The 22321-nt window shown below is 43.8% G+C and overlaps 1 protein-coding gene across 2 annotated transcripts in view; it reads left to right on the top strand.

The window, feature by feature from the left end:
- LOC121478036 (ubiquinol-cytochrome-c reductase complex assembly factor 1) overlaps positions 1 to 22011 on the top strand; it is a 98642-nt gene extending 76631 nt beyond the window's left edge. For both annotated transcript variants that reach the window (XM_041732766.1, XM_041732765.1), the window contains 3 exons: positions 11973 to 12050; positions 17514 to 17627; positions 20497 to 22011. In XM_041732766.1, the coding sequence (XP_041588700.1) occupies positions 11973 to 12050; positions 17514 to 17627; positions 20497 to 20631 (327 nt within the window). In that variant the 3' untranslated portion in view covers positions 20632 to 22011. The remainder of the gene's footprint in view (positions 1 to 11972; positions 12051 to 17513; positions 17628 to 20496) is intronic.
- The last annotated feature ends 310 nt before the right edge of the window (positions 22012 to 22321 follow it).

Genomic DNA, 22321 nt, shown 5'->3' on the forward strand with positions numbered 1-22321 from the left:
CTCATAACTGCAGGTAGAGTGCAGAGGACCCAGATGAGTGATATCCACTGATGTGTAGTGAATAGATTGCTGGGATAGAGGGTCAGGCTCATAGGCCCTGGTGTTCTGTACTCCTGTTCCACTGGAGACGCCTGCCGGGCTCAAGCTAAGTACACATCTTGCTCATATTACATCTTGTTCAAGTAGGATTTTCCATTACTGCAACACAGGAGACATTGAGGGCACTGTGGTTGCTAAAACCCTATAAGATTGGTTGTCTGCCCTGAGTGTGACCAAGGTCAGAAAGTCATCAGCTTATGATTACATATTAACTGTTGCATTCTTTTTTCAGCTAGCATTCAGTGAGGTCTGATTACTTGTGAGTCACAGCCTCCTCCCCGTATACCTAATAATCAAATCCTGTCAATCCTGTTGTAGACATTTCTCTTGAAAGCCTTCCTTTCTCTTTATTCCTCTTTCCACTTATGTTAATTCAGTTCCTTACCAACTCTCACCTGGGCCATTGGTGCAGCCTCCTCTGGTATTCCTACCTCTGGCTTTTCCCCCTACCTTGTGGTCTGTACTTTATACTTCTCGAATTAATTTTTGGAAATAAATCTGTCCATGCGACTTCTCTGTGCTTAGACCTTTTCATGCATTCAGGGCCATTTCTAATCAAACACATACTGCCTTTCTAGTTTGGCCTCTGCTTCTTCCCATTCATGGCCTCTTTGTTACAGATTTTCCTCTGAAAATGCAGTATTTGTTTACCTCTCTATGGCTTTGCACATACTGTTCTTTCAGTCTGAGAGGTAGTAATCCCTGTTCACCCTTTAATATCTAATATAATAAATGTTGCTTTATCTCTGAAGCCTTTCATGCCCCAGAGTCACTACTACCATTTTTTTTTTTACAGTGTGCTAGGTGTTTCATTTGTATGTGGTGTGTCTTTCACATGAGATCACAGATCACAGACTTCCTCAGGATAGCTACTGTGTTTCATTCGTCCTTTATGTCCACTGCATACTATAATGCCTTATATCTAGTAGGCACTCAATAGATGCTTAGTGAAAGGTACAAGACGATGTAGAATTCCACATTTGGACAGCTTGGGGTCTGCAAGGAACATAAGTTACTTCATGATACAACTGCTCAGAACGGGGTAAATATTGTAAGAGAGGCTTTAATGTATACACATGGTTAAGTCACAGATTGAAATTCTTGTTTGAGAAAAATTATTTATAATTGAGATTTTCTTTTTTTGTTGTTGTGGTAAAATATACATAATTATTATCATTTTAACCCTTAACAAGAGTACCATTTGGTGGCATTAAATGCATTCACAATGTTATGTAACCAGCACCACTATGTATACCAATTTTTTCATCATCCCCAACAAAAACTGCCTCATTTCCACTCCCCAAGTCCTGTAGCCTCCTTGCCTATCCTAGTACCTCACAGAGGGGAAATCATATAATATTTGTCCTTCTCTATCTGATTTAATTTCATTATGTATAATGTTTTCAAGGTATATGCATATTGTAGCATATTATCAGTTTCATTCCTTATTATGGCTGAATATTATTCCATTTCATGTAGATACCACATTTTGTTTATCCATTCATCTGTTGATGAATGCTTAAGCTTTTCCCACATTTGGCTATTGTGAATACTGCTGTTATGAATGTTGCTGTACAAGTATCTGTTCCAGTCTCAGCTTTCAACTCTTTTGGGTATCTACTCAGGAATGGAATTACTAGGTCATAGAGTAGTTCTGTGTTTAACTTCGTGAGAAATCACCAAACTGTTTCTCACAATGTTGTGCTGTTTTACATTCCTACCAGTATTGCTTGAGAATTCCAGTTTTTCTGCATCCTCGCTAACACAATTTTCCTCTTCCTTTTTTTTTTTTTTAAGTTATCGCCATCCTAATAGGTGTGAATGGAATTATTTTTTGCTTATTATACTTCAGGTGATTGCCTTGCTGATTGGTTCTACCTTGATTATTGGTCATTAATGACCACTAATAAATAAAACTTTTCACTTTCCAAACCTTGTCTTCGGTAACAGAAAACCAAAGCCTAATCAAGACTTTTGTGCACTGGCACTTGTTAGCAGAGCATAAGCCCTTTGTTAAACTTGGAGGTGTAAGCAAAAGGGCACTTCTTAGAAAGTTTCCTAGTTATTCTTCTGTATCACCTGTTATAGAACAGACAAGGATCAGAGGTCTATTTATGTTTAACCTGTTGACTTTAGAGAGTTAGTTGAGTATTATCTCTTTAGAATGGTCAGTGAGAGAGGAAAAACTGAGTTGTCCATTTTGTGTTTTCTTACCCTGACAGTCATGAAGTTCTTGCTTTGTTCAGTCAGAAGCTCTCCTTCTTCTTCTTTTTTTTAAGATTTTATTTATTTATTTATTCATGAGAGACACAGAGAGAGGCAGAGACTTAGGCAAGAGGGAGAAGCAGGCTCCCTGTGGGGAGTGTGATGTGGGACTTGATCCCAGGACCCTAGGATCATGACCTGAGCCAAAGGCAGATGCTGAGCCACCCAGGTGTCCCATGAAAGCTCTCCTTCTTACTTCAGACTTCTGTTAAAGTATTTTAATTTCAGGTCTAGAACACTAGCAGATGGTAGTCATGGAAATAGAGATGGTCTTGAATATTTCAGTGGAAGACACTGCTTTGAGAGAGGTGTGGGGTTTCAGAGGCTATGTGAGGACACACTGAAAGGACAGGCATGGGCCTCTTTGGTCTATAGTCGTGTTTGGAAACCATGAAAACGACAGCATCATGTACACAGACCTGCTCAACCCCTCCTCAAATCCTTGTACTCAAGGGAGCTTTTCAGAAATTTGTCAAAGTGGATGGATATCACAATACAAGAGGTAATTATGATAGGAAATACTATATTGAGTCATTCTACAGACATGCGCTGAGCAATGCACCATCTTTGCCCTCAAGGAGCTCACAGTCGGGGGGGGGCAAATTATAAACAGATTATTAAAATAGCACAGTATGCCTTCTTGGTGGAAATTAATTAAAATCCATGTGAAGGAAAAAGCAACAAACTTTGGGGAACTTGAAAGACTTCACAGAAAATGAAGTGATGTATCTTCTGTAAGATGAGGACAATAACATCCCCCTTTAGGATTATTGTGAAGATTAAAGGGATAATACATAAAGCTTTTAATACAGTTGCTGGCACATGAGAGACATTCAACAAATGTTAGCTAATGTTGTTATTATATTATTATGGAGAGGTTTTATTGAATCGATGAATGACAGTATATCCATTGATTGCACTCAACAGAGACAGACTTCAGCTAACTTAAGTAAAGAAAGGCATTTATTGGAGAGTAACTAGTAGTCACAGAATGGAAAGGAGAGTTTGACAACAGGCCTCAGGAAGCTTAGGAATCTCAGTATCTGTAACAGGAACTTTGTATAGTCTCTTTGGGATGATCCAACTTTAGCTACCTTTTATCTTTGGATGTCTCTGCTCAGAAGCAAGAGTCAGATTAGATTAGCTGGGATTCTCTGCTGATTTCTATGATGAGGGACTAGGTTTCCATGGTCAGCAGTCTGCCAACTCATATGAAGTTAGGGAGGAGTAGGTCCTGGCCCTAAGGAAGGGATGCAGAGAGTGAGTGATACTCACCTCAGGCAGTATCAGAGTAATTCCAAAATCTGCTGATCTGTTGAGACTGATGATGAAAACAACCAGGCCAACTCATGGTACAGCCTCTGGACATTTCCTTTTGTCCAGAATCTTGAATGCCCCAGCTCATGACCAATGGCAACCCAGTATGACCATACCTATCTGACATTCATCACTGAAATATCTCTGGTTTCTCCATGTTTCTTCTTAAGTATGGTAGCTAGAACAAAGACTCTTAACTATTACAATTATAGAGGAAAAAAAAAACTTTTGACCTTTGTATATGGAATTTCTTTTCATATGTCCACATTAAAATTTTCTCATTTATCAGCTCATGACCAGAGATTTGCTCTGGGGCTATATTATTACTATATAAATTGTCAAAACCTTCCTTCATCCGATTACTTGTTTTTTTTGGCTTATACATGCTATTGTGCTTTGACCTTTTTGGATCTCATCTTGTTTCTAGAATAACTTTTCAACAATTCATAGTCATTTCCATTTTATTCTCGTTTTTAAAAGTATTGGAATTAGCAGTTTTATTTTTATTTTTTTGCTCACGTGGTTCTCCCATTTCTGATGACTCATCAGAAGTAGAAAGGTGTGACATTTTAGAGAAGACACTAGATTTAGGGGTCAGCTGTCTGAGATAAAAGTCATAGCACTGTCACAAGCAGGGTGTGACTTTGGGGCAAGTCCTTGAACATTTTTGAACTTCTGTTTTCTTGTTTATAGAATCGGGACAGAAGTAGCAGCTAGGTTGTGAGCTCCTAGAAGGGCAAGGTTATGGTCGTGAGGTACACATAAGATTGTATATGTGAGAAAAAAAAAAAGATTGTATATGTGAGCACATATATCAAATCAAATGTGATGTATGCTTATTGTTACTATCACCACTATTGTAATTATTATCAGTTAAGATTTTCAGGGGAGACTCCCCCCCCCCCCCCCGCCCCGAAATGTTTCTCTTAGGACTTTGTGCTCTAAGTGTTACTGTTAAAATAGTGACTCTTTCAAGCCTGTGTTAGCCCCTCTGACTGCAGTACACATGAGTCTTGCTGTCTGGGATGCTATAAAAAACTTCAGAAATCAAAGTAGATTATAGCTATTATCTTCCTCTTGTCTGGATGTCCTGACATAGAAGAAATAAATTGGTGTGATAGTTTGATCTTCCCGGGACCATAATGTCCCTCATCAGCTCTTTTCAAGGTGATTTCAGACTTACTGATGTGTTTGAATGCCTTGTCAAGTGGGTAAATGATCTTAATTTTCAAGGACAGATGTCTCTTGCTTTGCTCTTTTCCAAGCCTGAGGAAAAGGCTCCTGTACTTTGCAGCCATTCAGAAATTAAAGTTGGTGGTTCTGTAGGAATGCCTGCGAAACCATGTACCTCATTTTTCAAGACATGATCAGGCTGCGCAAATCTTGAATATGTAGATTCTAAGCTGCAAGACTAGGATTTTAAAAAAAATATATTTTATTTATTTATTCATGAGAGACACAGAGAGAGAGAGGCAGAGACACAGGCAGAGGGAGAAGTAGGCTCCATGCAGGGAGCCTGACATGGGACTCGATCCCGGGTTTCCAGGATCACGCCCTGGGCTGAAGGCGGCGCTGAACCACTGAACCACCCAGGCTGCCCAAGACTAGGATTTTTAAAGTAAGTAAATAAATATTTTTAAAAAGGCATTTCAGTGTAGCAAGCTTCCCTATCCATTAAAAGTTTGAAATGATTTATTAAAATAAGATGTAAGAATTGTCTCATGTTTTGTTTAGGTTGGCTTTTCATCACAGCTGAAATATGCTTTACTCAGATTCACATGATTTTCTCTTTTTAAAAAGATTTCATTCATTCATTCATTCATTCATTCATTCATTCGAGACACACAGAAACAGACATAGGCAGAGGGAGAAGCAGGCTCCCTTTAAGGAGCCTGATGCAGGATTTGGTCCTAGGACCCTGGGATCATAGCCTGAGCCGAAGGCAGACACTGAACCACTGAGCCACCCAGGTGCCCCTCACATGATTTTCTAAAGAAGAAAGAAGAAATTGAAACTGTCCATCTTTTCATGTTTTATTATTTTTCCTTTTCTTCTTGGTATTAATTACAGTTTTCTCTGGATCTACCACACTCACACACACACACACACACACACACACACACATACACACGATTTTATTTTGTTGGGGTGCCTGGGTGGCTCAGCCAGTTAAGCATCTGCCTTTGGCTCAGGTCATGATCTCAGGGTCCTGGGATCAAGCCCTACATCAGGCTCCCTACTCAGTGGGGAGTCTGCTTCTTTCTCTCCTTCTGCTTCTCCCCCTGACATGCTCCTCCACTCATGCTGTCTCTCTCTCTCAAATAAAATAAAATAATTTTATTTTATAGTGTTTTGTGATCATTGCTAAGAGGTCCTCAGTAGATCTGTTAGTCTTCATACAAGTAAGTGAATTACATGCACCCATGTGTATTTAGTCTCTCCATGTCCTCCTCTCTGTCTCCTCTCACCTGTTTCTGTGTGTTTCACATAATATTGCACAGTGAGCTCATTTCTAACATTAAATTTAATAGACTGGCTGATGTTCAATGCACATTAGCCTATTGCCATGCAGTCACTGTAGCTCATGGTGCAAAGTGTCGCTGATGGCGTTTCTGACTGCTAGAAAGACCTGACCTGCGATCTTTTGCACTGTTACCCTTATGATGAATTTCATGTATTCCTTATGCTTTTTAGTCAGCAGCTCTAGCCACCCTTTATCATTCATTGATTCCAAGAAATTCTTTTTTATTTAAGATTTTATTTTTAAGTAATCTCTATACCTAAAATGGCGCTCAAATTTACAACCCTAAGTTCAAGAGTTGCATGCTCCATTGACTGAGCTAGCCAGGCTCCCCCATTCCAACAAATTCTTATTAGCTTGCTACTGTTAATAGCTTTGCCTCAAGGCAGTAGCTGTAAAACTTATTCTTACCTTCATGTACACCTGTTCTTGTGTTGTCCCCACCAACCTTCTTTCATTTTGTCCTCCTATGCCACATCACACCCTTTCTCCCGTTAGTTTTCTCAGGAGTGGGGCTTAGCTATACTAGCAATGTCTAATATGTATTAGTAACTGGCCACTGATGACCCATCTGGTGACCCATCTCTAGCCACCATTGCAATTGGGAATCTCCAAGTTGTGTTTACCCAAGACTATATTAGCTGTTCTTAGCCCTGCCTCTATAAAGAATCTCAGTTGTAGGTACATGAGCAGGTGGCTATATTATTTTTTGTTTGTTCTAATGTAGATAGGCATTGGAGTCAGACTGCTCTATATTCTAATCTTGACCCACTATTTCCTAGCTTCCCAAATATCAGTTTCCTCTTCTCCAAAGTGGGGATAGTAACAGTACCTATCTCACAGAGTCACTGCGAAGGATTAAGTGAGCTCACATGCATGAAGCTCTTAGCATAGTTCTTGGAACAGGGTAAACAGTGAGTTCTGGCACCTCGTTCTGGACTTGAATCACTTTTGTGGCACTTTAGACTGGGGAGAGGGGAGGCTTTGCAGAAGGTATAATTTATAAGCTATGTCTTAGAGGATAAGAAGGAGTTAGCATCCCAGTGGATAAAGAAGGGGGAAGGATTCCCAGCAGCAGTATGCTTAAGAACTATAAGAGAGCAAGGCCTGTTTGTGGAAATTGCATATAGTTTATCCTGACTGAAGGGTGAGTTAAAAGTGGGGAGGTGGGAGGAGGTGAGGCAGGAAAGATGATCAAGAACAGATCTCAGAGAACCATGTAGAGCTCCTGGAGGAGTTTAAACTTGATCCTTCATCACTCCCTCCATCTGCATAATCTGGTTCCTCTGTTAAGCAGTCACATAAACTTCTTTAAGAGCAGCAATAGCTAAAAGGGGCAAGAGGGCAGCGAATTAGCCTCAAACAAACTGCATCTCTTTAAAGCTAATATTCCTCCTCGAGAATACTATATTAATTAAACATGTGCCTTGCAAGATTCATTATTGTTTTACTTGTGTTCCCTGTTGGTTGTCTCATTCATTAATTGGCTGATTAGTAACCCTGAACTCTTGTATCTCCCCACCCCCTTTTTGGCATTCCCTTTTTAATATACTATGCTGTTCCTCCTGGGACGTAAACTCCAGGACCCGTCCCTGGCCTGCTCGTGTTTGTTTTCTTTGCCCCTTGTGCCTGCCTCTGCTATAACATTTGTAGTATGTGTTAAGTAATCCTTAAGGTAACATTTTTATTATGTCATAAAAAGTGCATGGCAAATATATTATAACTCATGGACTTTGTTTAAAAATGAACGGATAATTTATTGAGTGTGTTACATGAGCCTTGCTCCCCTCCCCATTTCAGCTAAGACTTGCTGCTCATTTAGCCTAGCCTCCTATTGAGTGCTCCCACCCTGTGACATGCTGGGAAAGCAGACCCATGGTTGGCTAGAAATGACATCATAGTTTATGTACTCAATAAAAATTTAATTAAGTCATTACAGGAATTGCAGTCATCATTTAACCCTCTGATTTCTTCTGTTTAGTTTATTATTAAACATTCAGTAATACCAGTCACCAAATCCTGATGGCTTATAAAATATCTGCATGAATTTTAATAGCTTAAATAAATGGGAAAATATGAGTAACTGATATAAAAGGAACCTTTTCCTTGTGGTGGTGCTGTATGTATGGGTTTTTATGAAAAGCAAAGCATTATAGAAAGGATAAGAGTTTACTAAGAGAACAGCCCAACACTATCTGGGAGGAGTTTTTCATTTGGTTTGTCCCATCTGTATTTCCATCATGGGCAGGGTGCTCCATACAGAACCATCTGGCAGCAGGGCACAGAACCTGTATGCCAACAAACAAAAGCTTAAATGAGGGAATAAAATCCCAACAGAGGTTCACCAGAGGGAGTATCGAGCTTCCTTTGACTGCTGGGCTGGTTAGAAGGGCCCATTGGGGCAAGTCCAGTAGTTCAGGAAGCTGTTCTCACTCACCCTCACCTGTTGCCTGCAGATCATGTGTCTGCACTGATCGAGCTTCCACCCTCTTCCAGGAAGGGCCTTTTTCATGATCTAATGCAGCCTGGGTGATGATATCTGAAAGCCATTCCTAGCTGTGGCTGCTTGCCATCCTTCAGCTAGAGGGAAGAGGGAGAGGCAGCTTACAGGTCACTAGAGTTAGAATATAGGACCAGAGGTAGTGGAGCCTTGCTAATAGGGAATTCTAGCCCTGCTCTCCATTCTTCCTGGGTCACAGGCAGCCAGAATGTAGGTGCATCCCAAGAGGAGAAAGTGTGTTTGTATGTAACTGAACCTTGCTGGAAATTGAGGTTTGCACATTACCGTGTTGCTGATCTCTGGAAATGCCCCTACAGATGGTGAAGTAGGTAAAGCACTTGTCTGGAAATCACAGTCTAATCCTGGCTCTGACAGTAGCTTTCTGTGTGACCTCAAGACAAGTCCCTACCCCTTTTTGGGTCTTAGTTCACCAGTTTCTTGGAGGCATTGAGCTAGGTGATCTCTGATGACCCTTCCAGGTTTAAGGTTTACTGGTTAGATACAATACATAAACTAGCTCTGCTTAGCAGATTCAGTGAATGTTTGCACCTGAGATGCTCTTGCCTTTGTGTTTGACACCTCTGACGTCTGCTTGTGGCTCTGATTCTTCTTGCACGATTAGGAGAATAACTTGTATGGGAGTAGGGAGAGACCCAAAATGAGTATCAACATTTTGGGTTGTAGTCCTATCCTCCCACTTCAAAAGGAATGAACTCTAGCTCTGGCTTGTTTCTTGACTCTGCCTTTTGCCTCAACCCATTCTGGAAGATGATGCAATAAGAAATTAGGCAGTACATATTTTTGAAATTTTAGAAACATGCAAGGTACTCAAAGCAGCAAAAAAGAGGAAACAAACAAAAGGGTGTCATTGGACAGAACACACTCTGTGTGACACTCAGGCACTTGTAAGGATTCAGCCATCAGCATGCCAGTCTTAAACCCTTCTCTGGGCCAGGCCCTGGACTAGATGTTGGGGGTGCCAAGATTAATCAGACAGAGTTCCTTATGACCTTTGAGTAGCTCACAGACTAGTGAGAGAGACAGGTACATAAATAGCTCTAAACCACATTGTATATCCAGGAGGAGGAATGTGGACAGAGCTCTAGGAACATAAAGGCTGGAGGTCTGATTTGGCCTGGACTGATAGTAGGGGGAAAGGTCATGGATTGTATTACCAGCTATATCTACTCTCACATTTTCCAGTTTGAGCTGTGCCATTCTCCTCCTCCTCCTCCTCCTCTTTCTTCTTTCTTCTTCCTTCTTTCTTTTTTCTTCTTTCTTCTTTCTTCTTTCTTCTTTCTTCTTCCTTCTTTCTTCTTCCTTCTTTCTTCTTCTTTCTTCTTTGAAAATTATCCCTATTAGAACTGGTTTTAGTTTTCTATAAGTGCAGAGCACTTTACAGTTTACTGGGGCTTTCAGCATACGTTGTTGAATTAATGAATGAATATATGCTAATTCATTTGCTGTTTAAACCAGCAAATGCCCTGTGTGTAGAGCATTTGAAATGCAAGGAAATAGAGAGGTTTGACTTGCCCGAGATGGCATCCTCTGTATACAGCAGAATTAGAACTTGAACCCAGGTTGTCTGACCAAACCCAGGTTCTTCCAGTACTCCTTTCTGCTCTACTTTCCAGATCAGTTATGAACCATAGAATTAAATCACTCCTTTGATTTATGATCCAAAGTTAAATCCTCCTCTTGGAGGTAGGAATATGATGGAACGTAAGGCACATGAACTTTCGACTCGGATGACTTGGATGCTAATCTCAGCTTTATCACTAATTTGCTGTGGGACTAGGGCCAGTCCCTTCACCTACCTGAGGCTCAGTTTTCTATGTATGTAAAAATGTGACTCTGGCACACCTACCCTCTGAATTCCAGTCGTAGTTAGAGGAGATGATATCCATAAAGCATGTGGCCCAGAACCAGGTGCTTAGTAAATGGAGGAGATGACAGTGGGCATGGTTATGGTCAGGGTTGGTAAGCACAAATCTTATTCTCCATGTAAAGTTCCAGATAACTTGGTTGTTTCTAAAATCTGTCAGTTTAAATATCCAGTGAGTCCTTACTTATGTACTGCACATTACACTAGGCTCTCTGCTGGGATGAAACATGGAGCAGGCTCTCAAGCATATTCCTAGAAGTCTGGAGGTCTGAGTTTTACCCTACTGAAGATATTCAGTGAGCTGTAGTATAAGACTCTGAAGGCCCACCTGGCTGTTCTCTGAGAAAAGTTCTACCAAGGTGTCAGTGGCCTCACTGGAATTGTATTTCAAAACAGTCTCTTAAGATTAACGGTCTTACTACTTCAGCCTGGCTTATTCCAGCTGGTTTATTCTCTCCTCCTCCCCACAGCCTCCTGGCTCTCCTTTCTCCTCAGCATCTCACTCCAGGTCCTCCCTGTCTCCCTCCTCTTCACACTTCTTCCTTCTGTCTTTGATACCACAGGCTCCTTTGAGTAGCCCTTAGGCATTTCCTAACCTGATCCTAGCATTACCTTTCCAGTGTTACTGCCCATTTACCTTCCCTGGCATCCCCAGACATTTTCTTTCCTGCCTCTGCACCTTTGCATACCTTGTTCCCTTTGTCTAGAATGTCCTCTCTCCTCCAAGGGTCACATAAGCATTACTTCCTGGAGAACTCATCCCTTGCTTCCAGAGCAGAGATCATTTGTATGAAAATTAATTTATTGGGGTACCTGGGTGGCTCAGTGGTTGAGCATCTGCCTTTGGCTCAGGTCGTGATCCCAGGGTCCTGGGATCAAGTCCTACATCAGACTTCCCACAGGAACCCTGCTTCTCCCTCTGCCTATGTCTTTGCCTCTCCTTTGTGTCTCATGAATAAATAAATAAAATCTTTTAAAAAATTAGTTTATTGTTTACCACCTTGGGGATAGAATTTGAGGCAACGTATTACAGTTTAATTCTTCTTTACATGTCGGTTTTTCCATACTAGACTGTGTGCTCCTCCAGCTAAAAAACCATTTCTTATACTTTGTATTCATGGGGTCTACCATGAAGCCTGACATGTACCTGGGGCTCAGCTCATTAAACCAAGTTACTGCTTTGTGATCAGAACCCAAAAGAAGCTATCAAATTGGGGAGAATCCTGACAGATCAGGGAAACGGAGGTGGCCTAACAGTTCAACTGTTAGGGGCCTTCTCTCTCTGTTTTACTAGGAGTTTATCATAGTTAAGAGGCAAAAATAATATTTTTGGGGTTTTTTCCCCCTTTTTTCATACTTTTGTTTTTGTCATTTTGTTTCTGTAGGTTAATTCTTATATCCTGAAGAAGAACATGATCCTTATGACAAATAATTTCTATGCGGCAATCTTGGGATATGATGAGGTAAGATCATTTGCCAAGCTTTAAGCAGAACATTGACTTCCCCCAACAAAGACTTTTTTTTATTAATTTTTTTAAAAGATTTTCTCTATTTATTCATGAGAGATACAGAGAGAGAGGCAGAGACATAGGCAGAGGCAGGCTCCCTGTGGGGAGCACAATGCGGGAGTTGATCCCAGGACCCCAGGATCATGACCTAAACCAAAGGCAGATGCTCAGTCACTGAGCACCCCCAGGTACCCCATTAATTTAAATTTTAATTAGTGAACACACAGTGCAATATTAGTATCTGGAGTAGAATTCAGGGATTCATCACTTACATACAAAGACTTTTGGTGAGAAACTCTGAGGGAACCTTCAAGGGACATCATCACTATCTGCCATCACAGCTTAGAATTTATTTCCTCATCATCAGTGACTTGGCAACAGGAATGACTATGCCCAGCAATTTGCCTAGTGCTTGGAAAAAGAGCACAAATGGCATAATATGGTCAGATCATTCAGCTAGTAGCATTTATTGAGTCCTTGTGAGGTGCTAGATGTAGGGACAAAGGCAAATCAGTCACAGTCTCAGCCTCCAGAGATAGGAATACACATCTAAACAGTATGGGCTGCCAGACATCACACACTTTTATGGCTTTAATTATAAAAGCAATACATACTCATTTCAAAAACTCATAAAACTGCAAATAAGAGGTTGAAGTAGAAAATAGAAGGCTCCTTTCCTATCCTGCCCAGTTCCCTGTCCCAGAGGAAAACTTTGTTAATAGTTTATTGGGTGTCCTTCCAGACGTTTGCATACACAGACATCTGTATATTTTCTTTACACAATGGGAGTCACACTACATGCACTATTCTGCACCTTGCGTTTTTCCGTGAATAATATATCTTAGGCCTCTTTCCACATCAGAAGTTTTAGATCTCATTTTTTTCATTGTAAAATATATGTAACACCAAATTTACCATTTTTTTAAAAGATTTTATTTATTTACTCATGAGAATACACAGAGAGGAGAGAGAGAGGCAGAGACACAGGCAGAGGGAGAAGCAGGTTCCATGCAGGGAGCCCGATGTGGGACTCGATCCCGGGTCTCCAGGATCACGCCCTGGGCTGAAGGCGGCGCTAAACCGCTGAGCCACCCGGGCTGCCCAAAATTTACCATTTTTAAGTTACAGATTTTAGTGGTCTTAAGTGCATTCACATTGTTGAGCAGCTGTCACCACCATCCACCTTCAGAACTTTTTCCATCTTCCCAAACCGAAGCTCTGTACCCATTAAACCCTTACTCTGCCCTCAGCCTTCTCCGAGCCCCTGGTAACCACCACCCTCTCCTTGCTGTCTGTGAATTTGAATCCTCTGAGTATCTCATGTACTCTTTTATTTTATTCTTTTATGACTGGCTTATTTCACTTAGCATAATGCCCTCAGCGTTCACCCATGTGGTAGCATCTGTCTCATTTTTTTCTCCCCACTGTTATTATGGAAATTTCAAAAATTCCGAAAAGGTAAAAAAATGCTGTAATGAACACCTGTATGCACAATACCAGGGTTCATCATACCTCATCTTTTTAACAAAACATGTGCTTTTATGCTTATTTTGTGGTGACCTCCAGCTTTTTAATACAAGCAGCACTGCTTCTGGAAAATAGGCCTGGAACTCCCCCATGCTCAACTCCGTTCACCCACCCTGGACTCCACAGCATTTGCTACACTAGTGTTAAATGTCACCCTGGCTGGATGGGGACTTCTTCTGGGTAGTGGCAGTGTCTGCTGTGTGTGCATTTCTTTTGCTTGTCATGGTACCTGGCATGTGGCAAGTGAAGAATGAGGAAGGGAGGAAAGGCATAAAGGATGAAAGTAAGAAATGAGTTCAGGCTGGAGGAAGTGTTATCAGTCTGAAGATAATAATTAAAGTCAGGAGATAAAAAAAAAAAAAAAAAAGTCAGGAGATAAGCTTACAAAAATAGGACTTATTTGCAGTTAAAATGGAGATCTCCTGATTCTCAATCCACCAAATATCTTCAATTATTGGAGAGCAATTTAGATTGCATACTACACACGTCATTGATTTAACATGAGCTTTGCGGGAGTGGGATGGCAGCCCCGCTGAAGTTGGACAGCGCCGTTCTACAGCACTTTTCCTAGAATGTTGCTTGGGTTGTGCCCCTATCCTGGCCACTTTCAGAAACTTCCTGTTTTCTATTATATTAAGTCCAAATTCCTCCATGGCACTTTCAGGCCTTCTGTCAACTGTCCCCAACATGTCCTATCCACTGTTATCTCCCATGGTTTTTGAGTGTGTAACCTTCTTTCCAAGTGAGGCCATTTGCCCCACTGCTCCGTGGACATCCTGTGCTTGACTGAAGCTCTCCTGGACAACTAGGTGTGGAGGGCAGTGGCCAAGTCTATCAGCTTTAGGTCTGAGGGCCTGGTTCAGGGCCTGGTACCTTGCAGGCACTCTCTGTGTGAATGTTCAGTGAACCAATATATTCTCTCTTAGAATGTAGCTCTCCAATATTCTCCATTCTTAAAGCCCCCCTTCTCCACAAAGCTTTCCTGACCTCTCTAGATCTGTTTGTTTACTCTGAATTTCAACATCATCCATCCATTGATCCATCCATCCAACAGGTATAAAGTGCCTACCATATGGGATGCACTGGGAATATTTTGGTGAATAAAACAAACATGGTGTGGTTCTTTCCCACTGGAGCTTACCTTCTAGTGGGGATATGGGCAATAAACAGGTAAACAAGCAAATAAAGATCTGGTTACAAGTAGAATGTCATAGAAGCTAAGACTGAAGACTGAGGAGCCAGCCATGCACAGGGTATACCTTGGAGTCTCCCTGTACAGATTGGCAGTTGTTCATTCTCCTGAATTTAATCTTGTGCTGTTGTTTGGTATGCACTAGCTTGTCCCTTCAACTTGATTGTCAGCTGCCTATGACCAGAGACCATTTTGCTGTGACTCTGTGTTCTCAGCATCAGGGTAAGCACATCATGGTGTCAAAATCAGTCTTCTGAGTGAGACTGCCACTCCAAACCCTTAACCATACCCAGGACTCTCAAGGCACAGGCTTCTTCTCAATTAGTCTAGACCTAGGTGTCCCAGTCTCCTGAAGCATGCTTTTCTGTGTTGTGAGGGAGAACAGGCAGGTCCCTTAGTAAGTTGTGGGAAAATTGCTATGCAAACTAATATTTGGCTGCCAAACACTCTTTTTCCTTTCCTGATTTCTCTCTCAGAACCAGTTTCCCATTTGTTTTCACTGACTCATAGCAGTTGGGTGGAAAGAAGGCTGAAGTGTTGGGTTCATTGATTTATTTAGCCATTTTTATCGCCCACCCACCCCCATCCCCCGCCGCCCTGTACTCTGTGTTAGGTACTGCATCGTAAATAGAGCTAGTTGGGCATCATCCCTTAAACTCACCAGTGCATTCTGGTCCTGAGTTTACTATCAATTAGCTAGAGCCTCCAAGCCTCTGTGTACTCTGTGTACTTATCTTTCAAATGGGGATAATAATATCTGTTCTTGGCATACATAGTCATCAGAAGCCAGGTGTGTGAAAGAACTCTGACAGCCTGGAATAGTCAGGTGTTATCACTGTTAATCTGAGTCCTAAGTCATCCTTTTCTTTCTGACTGATTATGGACTTGCCCCTTTCCAGCCATCTCACCCATTGCTAGGGGTGCCTATTTGCAGCAGGCCATGGCTCCCATGGTTTTTGCTCTATTGCTCATTCTCTAGGTCCTCATGACACCTGCTCCCACTCCTGTTCCTTTCCATGTAGCACATGTGGGTTGCTGCCAGCAGCACTCCAGTTTGTGCCCAGGGCACTTCAGACACAGGCAGGCTGTTGTGTTAGCAAATAGCTTGGAGAATGGTGATGTGCCTGAGCTTGTTCTTGGGCCCTGTCCCCATCTGCCAGAAGAAGCTGATTTTCCTGACTCAGCCATTGTACCAGCACAGCCTCTTAAGCTGGGGAATTACAGGGATGTTTAGCAGGGGGCATTTGGAATAGGTTGAATGTTTTTCCACCAAACTGTCAGCACCCCATCCTGGATTTGGCCCTTCCTGGCAGAAAGCCTAAAGTCAGACCTCAGATGCCACCATGTCCCAGAGGCCAGCCCACAACATCACACTGACGACATGATCTGGGGTCTTCGTATAATGCTTTGCCACTTATAGAACCTGTCTTGGCTATTATCTCTGAATTCTCACAACAGTGCTGTGGGCTGGATCTTGCTGTGTTTGTTTGGCTCATGAGAAACTGAGGCTCGAGAAGGGCTGGTGGCTTTCAGCGGGCCACACAGAGCTGCCATTTGAATGTAGGTGGTCTGATCCCTAGATCTCACTGTTGATTCAACTATATCCACAGCTGCCTACCAAAGCAAGCTCCTGATCCTTGTATCTGACATACTACATTTAACAAAATACCTTTACATGATCTGACTCTTATAATGCAAAGATGCTGTGTGTAGGGCAAGCAGTTTCATCTGTTTCATAGATGAGTACTGAATTGCCCACCATCTCTAAGCTTAGTAGCGGCAGAGCCAAGACTTGATCAGGCCTTCTGACTTCTGAGTCCCAGTCAGTGTTTTGTCTGGTCTACATGACCTTGGCACCTGGACAGTCCCTGAGGAAGCTACTCTGGACAGAGTAGCTTCTTGGGGCCTTTCCCTTCAGTCACCCTCACCCCATGAAGCCGACTCTCCCTTCTCTTTCCCTTAGAGGTCCAAGCTAGGAAATGGCCCTAGTCCAAGGCCCAGGTGCTGCTGATTAGCCTCTGTGACATTGGGCTTCTTAGCCCTTTTCTGTGCTGCAAAGGATAGTATTAGGCACACACACACATAGGCTCTGTGAGCGTTCCTTTTTTGGCTCATGGCGGTCCTCCGAATGGCCTGTTTCTCTACTTGAGGCCGTGTCAGCCATGACCAACCCAGAGATGGTTGACAGTGAGGCCAAGGTGCCTGTTTTCCTTCCCCATAAAGCTAGCTGCCTTGCAGATATGTGCCCTTGGACCAGGAGAGAAGGTGCAGCCTATGCCCAGATCTGTTTCTGGGGAAAAAATACCCACCCACACTACTCTGTGCCCATTCCTTGCAGATAGCAGTAGGAGCATTGTGGCACCATTTCTCTTCCTGGCCTCATAAGTATTGCTGGGTCAAGTATGGTGCGGGAGAGTTGAGGGAGCTATGGCCTAGGAGGGCAGCCATACATGAACCCCATTTCCACATTAATCTTAGCCAGTCACTTGCCCCCCTGCCCCGACTCCTGTGTCCTTCCTTTGCATAAAATGAAAAGTTTGGATCTGATGCTCTCTGAAGACCCTTTCCAGCTCTACCATGTAGCTGCCGTATTTCTTTCTTGTAGTGTCTGTAAGGCCTTTCCAGTCCAGTTCTGTGGTTTCCAGCATATTCACAATATCCCCAGCTCTCTGGAAGACCAATTGTACTGTGTGTTCCAGGGGATCCTTTCAGATGACCATGGGCTGGCTGCTGCCCTCTGGAGAACCTTCTTCAACCAGAAATGTGAAGACCCTCGACAGCTTGAATTGTTGGTGGAGTATGTGAGGAAACAGGTGAGCAGACCTACCCCTCGCCTCCAGAGGCTCATGGAAAGCAAGTCTTTCCTGAGGACTGTGGATGCTGGACTTGCAGAGGATTGGGAGAGGTTGAGTTTCCATAGGCCAATCTGAGGTTATTCTGACCATATCACGTGCAGCCTAGCCATGAGCTGGGGTGGCGATGGGGAATGAGATAGAAGAGGCACTGAGTAGTCTGCTCTCAAAAACTTTTAGGCGTTCATTCACTACACCTTTGATTGCCTGTTATGTGCCCAGTGCTCTATGAGACCCCAGGCACACACAGTCCTGTAGGCTTTGGGAATGGGGTACAGTGCAGTCACCCACTGTAACCCCCTCTGTCCCCACTTCGAAGCTCCAAGGCTCATGTTTCCCACTCCTGATTTCTAGCAGGACCAGACTCCAGGCAGCATTCCACAGACATCCCTCGAGCCTCTTCCCACGCCTCATTCCCCAACCTCCTCTTCCCCCAAGGCTCCCTGACACTAAAACTTCCAATAGAAAACTCCAGTGTGAGGACTGCTTAACTACATAGTTTTCCTCGAAACCATGGCTTTACTTCTTGATCTCTCTGTCCCCTGATCCTGTCCTGATGGGAAACCCATACCGTATAGATGAGTGAACTGAGTGACAGGGAACAGGAACATAAGGGCTTTTCCAGGGTCTCCCATGAGTCAGATGGCACAGCTGGCCTACAACCCCAAGCTGGTGATTCATGTAGCCACTAGAGGCCTTAGCTGCTCCAGACAGCTCATCAGCTCAGGCTGTCCCATGAGTCACACCTTTGCTTCTTGGGCTTGGGCCTGGCCCTGGAGCTGAAGGGGCCTCACCCCAGTTATTCTCTTATTCACCTGTATCCACAGCCTTCAAGCCTTCAGCAGCCAGGAAGGGGAAGGCCAGGCCCTGGCTCTGGGGGAGAAGACAGAGCCAGCAGGAACAGCTTGTTGATCGCTAGAAAAATCACACAGTGGGGCTCTTCAGACCCAGACGGTAGAGAACCCCCAGAAGCCAGGACTTCTGTTTGACTATTCTTCAAATCTGACAGAGCTGGGAGAAGGCACTGTGGCCAGAGGGCTCCACCCACAGAGAACTCTTGAGACTCACACTGTTGACTGGACTCACCATCAGACACAAGTAGCAGTTGGCAAAGCAAATGCTGAGTTTTTTGAGAGACCAGCTTAACTTTTCCATCTGCCATGGTGGGCTTGTGCCAGGGGCCACAACAAGGGCATAGCTGGGACCTCTCTGAGGGCCCTAAAACAAGGGACTGCACACCAGGGCCCCTAGAAGAAGTCCCATATTGTCCAATGAGAGGCAGGCAATAGAAAAACAGTGATGGGGCTCTTAAGGAATCAGGGAGCTTTGATGGGGACCCAGTCCTGTCAGCAAAACATCTGAATATCTGTTGTGCCAGGCACTCTGTTGAGGAAGTAGAAATTCATAGGACCCAGACCTGTCCTTGAGCCAGCTCATGGTTTAGCGATGAAGCCAGTCAGGCACAAGGCTAACCCTGGAATAAGTCAGTTTGTGATGTGATACAGGTAGAAACAAAGTGCTGTGGAAGGCCAAAGAAAAGCAAGACTAAGTATGAGTGCACTGCTCGGGAAACCAAAGAAGCTGGGTCCTGAGCAGACTAGTTCTGCACCATAATCCTAGTTGGCTTGGTGGGTAGCCCAAGACCCAGTCAGAGGTTATGGTGATATTCCCAGTGCAGAAGATGGACAGAGTGGTAGCATCAGGGACAGAAATGGAGTTGTTGGAAAGAGGAGTGTATTTTAGGGAAGGTAATAGGTCAGTTGCTCTCCTTGCTCTGGAAGACAACAGGACATGTGGAGATCTAGACCTGAGGTATCTCTGAGAGATAAGTTGAGTTCAGGGGTCAGCAGCTGAAGGTGAAACAATAGGAGTGAAGGAATTCTTGAAGAGGGAGATGATCCAGGGACTAAGACGAGGCCTCCAGACTCCTGTCCCTTCCCTTTCTCCCAAGGGCCTTCTCACCCTACAATGGAGCCTCATCTCTCTGAATCCAGTGCTCTCACTCCTGATGTGATACACATCTCCCCTTGATAGCATTTCTCATTCTGCTGTCCTCCTTACTAGCAGCAGCCTGGGGAGGATTTCCCAGAGACCACCTTCATCTCCTGAGACTTGGCCACTCATTAGATCACCTGCCTCTTGCAGAACTACCCAAATCTCACCTTCTCCGCAGCTATTCCCCATTCTCCATCACAGGAGTCGCTTCTCTGCTTGCTGTTCAGGAGGTGAAGCTGGGCCCACTGGCCAGCATGGTGGTCCACTAATCGTGGGCTTGGGGCTCACTAGAGAACATTAGGGACATACATAGTTAAAATTTAAAAAGTGCCAGTGACTAGCAGTGTACATATGTTGTATCATTTAATCTTTTCATGAGTCCTGTGGGGTGCATGTACTATCCCTCTCTCAGACAAGGAAACTTAAATCTCAGAAAAGGGAATTGGCTCACCTTGAGTACCATCCCTGCCCTGAATAGACAGATAAAACACACACACACACACATCCCAAGGACATGTCTCCCCAGTACATCCTCCCTAGAAAGTTCTTGCAGTCCAGAAAATCAGGGCATATATGTCTGTCTATCCAGAGGTATGATGGGGTGTTCCCTTAAACCTTTCTAATGAGCTTCCCCAGTGATGTGTTTCTCCCAACCCACTTTAATGAAATAATCTGGGAGATCAGAGATCTGCTGTGCCGGGACCTGGGACTGGCAGGTCCCCTCCACAAACCTCCCCCCGCCCACCATCCTCTCCATTGGAAGGCTGGTTCCGTATGACATCTTATGTCTCTCCTGCCCTTGTCCCTGTCTTGTTTCCTGCTCTCCCTGTTGCAGATGCAGTACCTGGACTCCATGAATGGGGAGGATCTGCTTCTGACAGGGGAGGTGAGCTGGCGCCCTCTCGTGGAGAAGAATCCTCAGAGCATCCTGAAGCCCCATTCCCCAACTTATAACGACGAGGGTCTTTGATGGGCTGATGCCTCTGAACAGCTGGCCAGCTGGCTTTGAGGAACTGCCAGGAGAGAGGTGCTTGTTTGGCCCAGAACCCTGCAGAAAGTGGCCTGAACTGACCTTCAAACAGCATCTGTCAAATATCTGGCCCCATTTGTGTTGATTTTCCTCTTAGTATGCCCAGAAGTCTGATCTGGTGGACTATAGTGCTGGGAGAACCCTTAGCTCTTCTGAGGAATCCTCCCCCTCAGGAGAAGCCTGGAGCAAGAGCTTTCCAGCACACACTCCCCTGGTCCCTCCAGCAACTATGTGATTGACAACTTTTCCTAAAGGCCCCAGAGAGTTTGGGATAGGTTAGAAAGGGGACACTTCCACCAAGGGCCCGCTGTGGCCAAGGGGCAGTTTGGAATGCTGCTGAGTCAAGACGGGTAACCATGCTCTGTCCTCTGGCTTTGAGCCATGGGGTTGAGTTGGCCATTAAAAGAAACAGAGACTTATCTCTGCCATGGCTCTTCTTTATTCCGGGGTTTTTAGAAACTTATCTGAGATGGCAGTTGCCATAAGTTGAGGACCCCACCCAGCTCAGTTAGAGACAGGGAGGGCAAGAGGTCAGGAAGGTCTCTGCTGCTGCTCTTATCTCCAGTTCATGGAGATGTCACTGTTATGTCCAAGGCATAGCCTGCCAGGCTCCATCCTCTGGGACCCAGGAGGCTTCTGATGGCCAAGGGGCTTGTCACATCCTGAATCATTTGGAAAGAAGTTCCAAGAACATAGGTCCTTTTGTCACTTCCCCACCGAACGGGGTGAGGAACATGCTGTCTTTTCTCTCTTGACTCCCTTTACGTGAGATACTGGGGAGAAGAGGAGAAAATTCTTTCTGACTTAGTTGTACCATCCCAGGGCCCAGCCCGTGCCCAGCTTTCTAATCCCATCCCAACTTCTGGAGCATGTGCTGCAGAGTCAGCTCAGTCTGTGCACTTGAATCAGTCCCCTCCTTCCTGAGTATGGGTCATTTCTTGGGGAATTTTCTTTGCATTGAAGAAAGGGGGCGGGGAACCATATTGCCCCTCCTTCCCCCATCAAACTTCCTTCATTTAACTTGCTATAAAATGAGTCATATAAAGAAATTCTATATGGGTGAGGTATATCCCACTTCTGTGAAAACATTACAAATCAGACCGCCTTCTCTGAGTTTATTTAAGATGCTTTTGTTGCGAGCGGAGTTCTAGAGTGAAGCCCCCCTCTGTGTGTGTGAGATAGTAACACCTTGTAACTCATTACAGCTGGGCACTATTTACATAAACCAGAGCTGAGCCAGGCAGGAATTTGCTGATTAATTTATTTTTAATGGAGTGAAGTATACCATGTACCAAAATAAACTTTACTGTGTGTACCTAACTGCTCCTGGAATGGATGGAAAAATTAATGGAACAGATTTTGGCTCCCAACTCCACACATTAATTCATATATAAAAGTTATTTGAGCCTTAACCCATTTGCTGCCCAGGGCAGCTCCCCAGCCACAGATCCCAGCCCACAGCACCAGTTCAGCTACTGGGCTTGCTTGAGAATCACAGAATTGCAGATTTTTTTTTAAAGATTTTATTTATTTATTCATGATAGTCACACACACACACACACACACACACACAGAGAGAGGCAGAGACATAGGCAGAGGGAGAAGCAGGCTCCATGCAGAGAGCCCGACG

The sequence above is a fragment of the Vulpes lagopus genome, chromosome 18 (assembly GCF_018345385.1).
Source record: "Vulpes lagopus strain Blue_001 chromosome 18, ASM1834538v1, whole genome shotgun sequence".
In the NCBI taxonomy this organism is placed as follows: Eukaryota; Metazoa; Chordata; class Mammalia; order Carnivora; family Canidae; genus Vulpes; species Vulpes lagopus.